The sequence below is a fragment of the Rhinopithecus bieti genome, unplaced genomic scaffold, assembly GCF_001698545.2.
Source record: "Rhinopithecus bieti isolate Rb0 unplaced genomic scaffold, ASM169854v2 scaffold_5260, whole genome shotgun sequence".
In the NCBI taxonomy this organism is placed as follows: domain Eukaryota; kingdom Metazoa; phylum Chordata; class Mammalia; order Primates; family Cercopithecidae; genus Rhinopithecus; species Rhinopithecus bieti.
In genome coordinates, this window is record NW_016805896.1 from 4,492,599 (window position 1) to 4,503,204 (window position 10,606).

Here is a 10,606-nt window from a genome sequence, read left to right on the forward strand (position 1 = left end):
GCGCAATCATAACTCACAGAATTCTCCATCTCCCCAGATTCAGGTGATCCTCACCCCTCAGCCTCCCAAGTAGCGGGGACTACAGGCATGCATCTCTACATTCGGCTAATTTTTGTATTTTTTGTAGAGACGGGGTTTAGCCATGTTGCCCAGGCTGGTCTCGAACTCCTTGGCTCATGTGATCCACCAATCTCGACCTCCCAAAGTGCTGGGATTACAAGCATGAACCACCGCGCCCAGCCTCAAACTTATTTTTCAATTGTGGTTAAGATTATCTGAGGATATAAATGTGTATGTATTGTGACAAATTTTACGTGGGTCAGTTCTCACTTTTTCAAGGGCCATTGTGTTCTCCTGTGAAAGCATGGGGGTTGAGGATGTGAAACCCGTCCCTTAAAACGTCAGTACTTGGAGTGTAACCACTTCAGGAGTGGGAATGGTATTGGGGATTGTACTCAGTGGTAGCACAGCATTCGCCCCTCTGTAATCCTTGGCAGCTCACAGGATATTTGAGTTTATTTTCTGTAAAATGGGAATAACCTTACTGAGTTATCGGAGTAAATGAATAATGTAAGCAAAAGTACTTTCCGAAGCAACAATGCTAGTTTACTGAACCGAACACTGAACAGAGCAGCTGGATTCCCACCTGTCGAGCCTTCCAGTTCGCTCTCTTTGTCTCAAGTGTGCGGCCGCGGCGGCTCGTCTCCGTGGCAACGTCCCAGCGTTCCGGGCCCCGCCCCCACCCGCCTCCAGAACCGGAAGCTATTGCGCAGCGTGCAGTTTCCCGGTTTCTCCCCCACGGTGCCTAGGTCGGCGCTTCTCTGCCGGGAGGTGAGACCCGAGGCCTCTTTAGGGCCCCCAAGCCGCGGTCAGAAGCGGCGGTTCCCGGGCAGTGGAAGGAGGACGCGGAGAGGCGACGGCGGACTCGGCGCCACCCCTTCCTCCGCGCGCCAGTGCAGCACCCTCTACACAGTCCCAGATCCCCAAGCCCCTCCTCGCCGCTGCCCCCACCTCGCTCTCTGCCCGGGAGTCCGCGCACCCTTTCCCCTCGTCCTTCCCCGGCAGACCCCGGCGCCTGCCCTCCCAGCTGAACCCGCGCCGCCCGTCGGCCCCACGCGCCGCCCGTCGGCCCCACGCGCCAGCTGCCGCTTCGCCCCGGCGGTTCCCAGCCTGGTAGGCGCACGGCGCGGCGCGGTGGGCGCGGGTGGTCCGGAGACTGTCGGAAGTCAGCCCAGCCCTCCTGTAGCCCGCCAGCCCGCCACAGCAGGGTGGAGCCAAGAGCGGCGTCCCCTGCGGAAAGACCCCTGCGTCCCAGGCTTTGATTGAAGCCTCCCCACCACGGACCCCGTTCTTTCTGGCCGTCGTGTGGTGTCGGGGGTTCCTTCCCCACTCAGGTTTAGCACAGATTCTGCGCCTGGCGCTGAAGTGACAGGGCGGCCACTCTCTTCCAGAGGCTGCTTTAGCCCCGGGGTCCCTCATATATCCCTTAAGGTACCTGACGGCTCCAAACCGGTGACGTCAACCTTTCCCACCTCTCGGGTCTCGTTCCCCAGACTCTTTCGGCCCCTCTTCATCTGGGAGTGCGGCCTCCTGCCGCCGCTTCCTCCTCTGCGCTGAAAAAACGCGCAGTGGTCACCCCGGGGGCCCCTGCTGCCTATGGCCTCTTAACCACACAGCACCATGGGTAAGTGTGGACTGCCTGGATTCAGACCCCAGCTTTGCCCTTGGTCAGAGTATCTGGCTTTGCTGTGACTGCTTCCCCATCTACAACATGGGGATAAAAATAATCTAGAGCTTTTATGAGGATTTAACCTTTGTTTATTTTTCCTAAGGTGTTTAAAACAGTGCTTGGCACATAGTAAATTCTATTAATATGTGTGTCTGCTATTGTTTGTTTCATAGCACATCATTGTGTAAAGTTGTATCGTTTATTTGGTAACGTTTATTTGAAGTGAGAAAAAAAATCAAATGGCAGGATACATAACAAGGGAAGATGGAGGCGCACGTACGATTTTTAAAGTAGTCATCATTTGCTGAAGTTGTACAAACACTATCATATACCTCCTGCCCAATTTAAAAAATGTGATTAGCCCGGGTGCGGTGCCTCACGCCTGTACTCCCAGCACTTTGGGAGGCCGAGGCAGATGGATCACCTGAGGTCAAGAGTTTGAGACCAGCCTGGCCAACATGGTGAAAGCCCGTCTCTACTAAGATTATAAAAATTAGCCAGGCGTGGTGGTACACGTCTGTAATCCCAGCTACTTGGGAGGCTGAGGCAGGAGAATCACTTGAACCCGGAAGGCAGAGGCTGCAGTGAACCAAGATCCCGCCACTGTACTCCAGCCTGGGCAACAGAGCCAGACTCTGTCTCAAAAAAAAAAAACCCAAAACAACAACAACAACAAAATGCGATTAGTTACTGATGATACTTAAGAGTAAAATGATACAAAGAGAAGTGCCATCCCCACCCCTTTGTTGCTAACGAGCTAATAATACTTAAAGAAATCGTTGCCCTCACAAGTCACTATGATTGTGATGGTATTGTGAATTGATACAGTCTTTTTTGCAATATTTTGGTAATACATAGCAAGACAGAATTTGCTGTTCTCCTTTGATCCTCAACAAGCAGAGGCTTGGGACATGCTTGAAAGAAATACGTTGAAAGGAGAAAAATAGTATATTCATAAAGATGTGCCTCCCAGCATTAATTATAATAGTGAAATTAGAAACAACCTAAGCATTTTAAAATACATAGTTAAGTAAATAATATGGATATGGAAAAAATGGAAATACATTCAGATAAAGGAATGTGCGGTTGCCTTTGTTGTTGTTTTTCTTTTTTCTTATTTTTTATTTATTTATTTTTAAGTAGAGATGGGATCCTACTGTGTTGCACAGGCTAGTCCCAAGCTCCTGGGCTCAGGTGATCCTCCCATCTCCCACCTTGGCTTCCCAAAGTGCTGGGATTTCAGGCACAAGCACAGTGCCCAGCTGACTGGGTTTTGTTTTGTTGTGTTTTGTTGGAATGGTTCCTTTAATGTGGAATAATGTTTTAACAGTAAAAGCTGAAAGTACTTCCCTCATGAGACTATTTCTTTGAGCTCTTTGCAGCAGACTGAAAACTGATTGGCTCTTTAAACTGGCTCCAGAGTGATAGCATTTCTCAGGCTTCCCTTATTTCCATTATCTGAGAGCTTCTATGCAATCCTGGGTGATCTCTTCTTGTAATACTCATTAACCTTGTGGGCATGGTTTTCAGAATGAGTTGTGAATCACTTATGCATATGAATTAATAAATCTTAGCTATTGGGTTCTCTTAAAGAAGTATTCTTCAAAAGCATGTTTTCTGGGCCAGGCGTGGTGGCTCATGCCTGTATTCCCAGCACTTCAGGAGGCAGGCGGATCACCTGAAGTCAGTTCGAGAGTAGCCTGGCCAACATGGTGAAACCCGTCTGTACTGAAAATACAAAAATTAGCCAGGCGTGGTGGCGGGTACCTGTAGTCCCAGCTACTTAGGACGCTGAAGCACGAGAATCACTTGAACCCAGGAGGCAGAGGTTGCAGTGAGCTGAGATCACACCGCTGGCACTCCAGCCTGGGTAACAGAGCAAGACTCCATCTCAAAAAATAAATAAATAAATAAAAGCATGATTTCTGTTAAGACTAAGGTCACTATTTTCTATACAGTCTTATGTTTCTAATCTTAGTTGTTTTGTTGTAAGAAGCATTTGTCTTTTGTCTTCTTTCCACTTGTTTCTTTAATCATATTTAAGGAGTGTCCATAAGGAGAGCTTTACCTCCTTGAGGATTAGAGCCCAACAGTACTGAGCTATTTGTCTGTCAAAATGTCTGCAAAATTGGGAAAGTCATCATCACTCCTAACACAAACTTCAGAGGAGTGTAATGGGATTCTGACAGTGAAGATGGAAGAGGAAGAACAGACCTGTGATCTGGACTCTAAACTCCACTGGAACAGCAGCTACAGCCCAGAGACCTTCTGCCAGCAGTTCAGGCAGTTTGGCTACCAGGATTCACCTCGGCCCCGGGAGGCTCTGAGCTGGCTCTGGGAACTTTGTCATCTCTGGCTGAGGCCGGAGGTGCACACCAAGGAGCAGATCCTGGAGCTGCTGGTGCTGGAGCAGTTCTGGCCATCCTCCCAAAAGAGCTACAGGCCTGGGTGCAGAAGCATCATCCAGAGAATGGAGAGGAAGCTATGACTATGCTGGAGGATGTGGAGAGAGAGCTTGATGGACCAGAGCAGGTAAGAAGGATTCCTGTGGAGATGAAGCCCCAGGCTGAGTCAAGAGTGCTGGCACATCATTGGGCCTAGAGCTCTCAAACTGTATTCCCATTCAGCACAACTGGATGTGTAGGGGTGAAAGTACTAATGGGTGTCCCAGCAAATAGAAGGTGGCTCTACTTTTTACCTCCCTTTTCCTGTGTCCATGATACTTTTTGCATAGTTTATTCTCTGTTATTTTATCCTCAAGTCCCAACCTCATGTGTTCTTCAGCCTCAGTTATTCCTGTTTTTAGGTCTTTTTTTGGACAAAGGAAGGACATGATTGCAGAGAAGCTAGCACCTTCAGAAATCACTGAGGAATTGCCAAGTAGCCAGCTCATGCCCATGAAGAAGTAGCTCCAGGGAGCATCATGGGAGCTTCAGTCCTTAAGACCGCATGGTGAGGGGGCAGGATTCAGTTCATGGTGGGAAGTGTAGGGGCCCTCTGCTCACAACACACATCTCGGCTGATTTATGCAAGAGGCCTCAAATCTCCCGCTGTCATCTTCTTACTGTGAAAACTTCTGTTATTTGTCCTACTAAATGAAGATCTTCAGTATTCTGTTCTTCTTTTTCAGAGATTCTTATAAAATCTTCAGATATTAAATCCCTGACATTTCCATCAGGGTTTTCATGCCTTTTTAAAGTAGCCCTTTTATCTTCAGGCAGCCCTTGAGGCTTGTCTGTGGGACCCCAAGGTACACAGCCCAGAGACCACTGATCCTCATCATCATTTCCTATATGACTGCTCAGTTACTGGTGGGATCTAGTAGCAAAATTGCCCATATTGCTGCTAAGGTGACTTTGTTCTCATACATGCTTTGAATACATTTCGCTACTCCCTCACATCCTCAACTGGCCTCAACTGATCTTTGCATTGCTTTCTATAAGTGCTCCAGAATAGCTGTGTAGCAATCTGTTCTTGCATTGCAAATACTAAACAAATAAGTGCTCTGGGGAAAAAATAAAAACAAAACAAAGAATAAGGGGGTTAGATGAAGGTAAGAAGTGGAAATAAGGCTGAGTTAGAGGCCTTATAGGTTGTGACTGCTTGTTCCTGCTTCAGACAGAGTAGCTGTGTTTTCATCTGTTTTATATATTGGAACTCAATGTAAAATTTCATTTGATAAAAGGGCCACGCTACTGTAAACAGAATAGCGGGGATAGGATCTTATTATATAGAGTGGTAGGAAGGCCTCTCTGATGAAGCAACGTCTAGATGATCATCCTGGATAAAATAGGAGCCAGAGATTAAGAGGGAAATCCTACTTCGGAGCATTGCCTTCCCTCCCTCCAGCACTGCTTCCATAGTTCAGGAGTGGCTGATAGCTAAGCAAGGTTAAGAGTTTTCCAAGGGAATTTTATAAGAAACTACACAAAGAAAATACAGTAATTTAGGAAGATTTAGAAAACATTGCTTACCCTAACTTGGCAAGTACTGACTCTCAGAAGGCTTATACTGGGACATGTAATACCTCCAGTCTAGAAATTGTCTTAGTTTACTTAGAAAAGTGAAAGTCTTTTCACGAAAAAGTATTTTCCATCAGGAAAGAGAGGGAGACCATCCCAGACTCAGCAGCTTGGTGTGGCGGTGACTACAGAAGTATCAACCTCAAAGCCAGGTGTGGCAAGAACCACATCCTACCTCTGAATGTCCTCATGGAGGCCTTTCCTACATTTTTTTAAAGATTCATAGAAATTTGAAACAGAATGCAAAGGGTCCAGGATCTTGCAGTACACGGCAGAGAGAACCAGCATCATGTGACAGAATAATAGAACCATTTCTTAAGGCCACAACATGATTTCTGTGGTACTGAGTCATATCTTATCAAAGCTTCTGGGAGATGATCTTGGTCTCAGTGCTGTAAAGTATTAATTGATGCCAGGATTTTGATAGTAATGACTAATTATTGAGGTCACTTTGAAATATAAACTAGCAAAAATGAATTTGAGACAGAATCCTTACCATTTATAAAATGATTTCCACTTAAACTAGTAACAATAAATGAGTATGCCATATGCTGTGGTTTGAATATTTGTGTCCTCCAAAACTGATGTTGAAACTTAATCCCAAGTGTGGCAGTATTGAGAAGTGATGCCTTTGAGAAGCAATTGGATTATCACCCCTGCCCTCATGAATCCATTAATCATTCATGGATTAATGAGTTCATGGGTTATCATAGGAGTAGAACTGGTAACTTTATAAGAACAGGAAGAAAGGGCTGAGTTAGCATGTTAATATGCTCAGACCCCTCACCGTGAAATGCCCTCCACTGCCTCAGAACTCTTCAGAGGGTCTCCATCAGCAAGAAGGCTCTCACCAGATGCACCCCTCCACTCTGGACTTCTCAATCTCCATAACTATAAGAAATTCTTTTTATAAATAAATTACTCAAATTCAGGTATTCTAAGCAACAGAAAATGGACTGAGACACCACATTTGTGAATAAATACAAGAAATAATTTAAAATTCCTTTTGTAATAACTATTTAGACCCATTTGATTTGATTTGATTTTTATGTAGTTTTTTTTGTTGTTGTTTGTTTTTTAAGTTAGGTTTATTTAGTTTGCTGCAGCAAGAAAGAGAACACGGCACAGAAACTATGGGGTGTGTTATTAAGAAGGAATTGGGAAGGGCTTATGTTAAGATTTGAGCTTATGTTGGGTGATTCTAAGGAGATTGTAGAGACAGCAGGTAGATCCATTTTAAATAAATTATAAAGAGTAAAACAACTCAGTTTTCTTACTCAGTATCACACTCCATCACTAACTGTTCTCCCCAGACCACCTTTCTCACCCCATCCTTTTGATTAGGCCTTGAGAGGGCCCAGGGGATCACTTATCATCAGTGCCTCTCTGGGTTGCTTTTAATCTTATTTATATAATTACTTCAGCTCCAGCCAAGTCATGTCCCCAGATATGTCCAAAACTGTTGTACTTTGCTTTTATAAACTCATTTTAAGCTCCTGTCTTTCAGCAGCTTCAGTTAAAATGCCACCATGAGGATAACTAAAGTGATTTCTTCAGGTAATGCATCCACATTACACTGGCATTTTCACATCTGAGTTAGCAGTTCTGCTGGAGCTTTAGGCACCCTGAGTCATAAGGCCCTCTGCATCAAGCCAGATTTGTGTGCCGCCTGAGTGACTGCAGCCCATAAGCAGCCATGTACATTTTTCATAGATGTTAAAAGTAATACAAAATAATACAACAAACAGCCATTCAACCAGTAATATAAAATCCATACAGGAGTAGGGGTTTTTCATCGATGGGTACTGTGCTACCCTTGATCTTTTGAGGTACTAGTTATCCTAGTCTATATTCTTCCCTTTATTTGCCTAACTTATATTTTCTTACTTTATTTTCCACATTCCTTTTTGGCCCCTTGGCTTTCTTCAGCTCATTTCTTTGTATAGTTATTGATTCCTTTATGATTATTAAGCTTTTTATTTGTTTATTGATACCCCAGTACTAAATCTTGTTTCTTACTCCCACTGGCACATTAGATTCCTCTCCTTCAAGCTGTCTCTCTGTGTCTCGAATCATTTCTTCTTTTTAAGCCCTTTCTTTCCTTCCAGACTTTCCTTAGTTTCTGATGTCTTTTTATCCTTATTCCCTATTCTGTCTTTTCCGTAGAACTTTTCATCTTTATAGTTTAGTTGACTGTCTCCTCAGTATGTAAACCTTTCTCTTTGTCTTATATAATCTTCTCAATATTTTGTCTTACACTCTCCATCCTTCACATTGTGTGTTGTTTTATAAACATGCTAGCAATAATCATGTATATTTCATTTGGATCATTCTTTCTCTTTCCTGATGACATTCGTTTTTCTATTTCAGATGAAGACATCAAAACTACAAATGTGAAATCCGCAGCAAGGCAGAAGACTTCTTTAGGCAAAGAACTGCATTGCGATGTCTCTAACATCCTTTATATCAATGCCTCCCAGAGTTCCACATATAGAGCAACCTGTGAACAGGATGGTAGGCTTGAAAGGAGACAAGGAAACCCTTCTCGGAAAAAACAACACAAATGTGATGAATGTGGCAAAATCTTTAGTCAGAGCTCAGCCCTTTTTTTTACATCAGAGAATCCACAGTGGAGAGAAACCTTATGCATGTGACGAGTGTGCAAAGGCATTCAGCCGAAGCACGATTCTGATTCAGCATCAACGAACCCATACTGGTGAGAAGCCCTACAAGTGTCATGACTGTGGCAAAGCCTTTAGTCAGGACTCGAATCTTTTTAGACATAGGAAAAGACACATTAGAAAAGAAGTCCCATAAGTATCATGAGGAAATCAAAGCATTTACTCAAAGCTATTTCAGCACAAGGGAAGACACAAGGTGCAAATGCTCCTTAGTACAAATCAGTGGTCTTAGTAAGCACCAGACTCCTTTCAAGAGTCATGAAAGCCACAGGAGAGAAGGTTGAAGATCTCATGTCAGCATAATTTGCTTTCCTGCTTATTAATGCAGTGTCAATTCTGATGTTTGCCATTCCAAAGCTTAATTCAGATTTCTACCCTACACAGCTCTTGAAAAGGCATTCTCAGACATGTTCTACTATTTTCATTATTAACACATATAATGAACTAGTGTATATCTTTTTAGACGAGTTGTTTTTTCCCTCATTGAGAAGGAATGTTTGAGTTACTCAGTGTAAAAATAGATATTCTCCTCCATTTCATAACTTGAGCACTAGAATTCTAAAGATGAAAAATTAAAGCACTCAAAAAAAATTCCTGGCTGGGTGTGGTGGCTCGTGCCTGTAATCCTAGCACTTTGGGAGGCCAAGGCAGGCAGATTGCGTGAACTCAGGAGCTCAAGACCAGCCTGGACAACATGGTGAAACCCCGTCTCTACTAAAATTCAAAAAATTAGCCAGGCGTGGCGGCATGCGCCTGTAATCCCAGCTGCTAAGGAGGCTGAGGCAGGAAAATTGCTTGAACCTGGGAAGCGGAGGTTGCAGTGAGCTGAGATCATGCCACTGTACTCCAGCCTCAGAGACAGAGCGAGACTCCGTCTCTAAAATAAAATAAAATGATAAAATTCCTATTTTGTCTTCTGTTACTAGATTCAGACTATGAACATAGGATTGCAGAGGCCCAAAATAATATGTACTTCAAGACTAGGCTGAAGTGTCCCAGGTCACTTTCAGGAGGCAGATAAATAAAGGGCCTTAATCTCTTATGAAAGCACACATGAGCCCTCCATACTACTGATATCAAGTTAATTTCCTATGTTGGAAAAAAATAATCTCCTTTGCAATGTAACTTGGAAATAAGTCAATGGAAAGTTGAAAATGACTGCATGTCTACAAGGAGTCAGCTAAACAAGGAATGTTTTCATAACAATATTATTCTGTGGGTGCTTCTGTAATTAAGATGACGATCATCTTAATATAAAGAAAAAAGTGAGATGAACGAAATTGTCAAATGAGTGATGTACCACAAGTGTTGGCAAGTACAGTGTGTGATCGAGAAATGTACCACAGCTTAACTAGAGGAAGCCCTTATCTGCTAATGACAGTGCTTCAATGTCCCTTTTTCTGGCACAAATCAGCTATGAATATGTTTCAAGCATCACAAGACAACCTTTTCATAGTCGTCTGCATTCTTAGTAAGATGAGTTTCTAGACATGCTGTCATGAAATGAGACCCTGGTTTTGATGCTCTTGTACATATGGACAAATCACTGAAGTTCAATGTAAAGGGTCCACTGCAGTCCCTTATAAACAATTGTTGAACCTAACCATTATAGTTTATAAGTTTTAAGACATTTATGGGATATCTTATTTGGCTTATCTATGGGATATGAGTAGCTATAAGTTTTACCTGTGTTTAATTCAGCCAGATTCCCTGTTGAAAAATAAAATTACTGAATCATACATTATTAAAATTATTCTGACAGTATACAAACATAATTATCTCTTTTCCAGAGATTCTTGATAAAACTCTGTAATGTTACTATAATAATACATGTATTGTGTTTTCCATGGTGTTACAGTTACCCAATATGGAGGCAAACATCAGAAATCAAAGTCCTTGGAATAAGGGAAAAGACTCATAGTCAACTTCTTTGTCTGGTTGGGTTCCTCATAAAGTGTAAAACATTTCATTCTCGGAAAATCCAACCATATCTTCTGGAGTATCTCTAGAAATTGGCTTAGAGGAGCTCCAAATATGTGGAATTACCACACTCTACTTAGTTACCATGCTGATAAATATAAGATTAGTAGAAGGAGAAGTGCGTGTACATTTTATTATAGAATTTTCTGGTAGTGATTATGATTTGTAGCTCTAGTGAATATGAATTTTATATT

General features: G+C 43.1%; 1 protein-coding gene across 1 annotated transcript; it reads left to right on the forward strand.

The window, feature by feature from the left end:
* Window positions 1-1,624: 1,624 nt before the first annotated feature.
* On the forward strand, window positions 1,625-10,275 carry ZNF396 (zinc finger protein 396). Its single transcript, XM_017874014.1, is given in 7 exon segments — window positions 1,625-1,684; window positions 3,774-4,143; window positions 4,146-4,263; window positions 4,539-4,681; window positions 8,122-8,357; window positions 8,359-8,467; window positions 9,359-10,275. Coding segments are annotated over 6 exon segments (999 nt in total). The 5' UTR covers window positions 1,625-1,684; window positions 3,774-3,845; the 3' UTR covers window positions 9,454-10,275.
* Window positions 10,276-10,606: the final 331 nt, after the last annotated feature.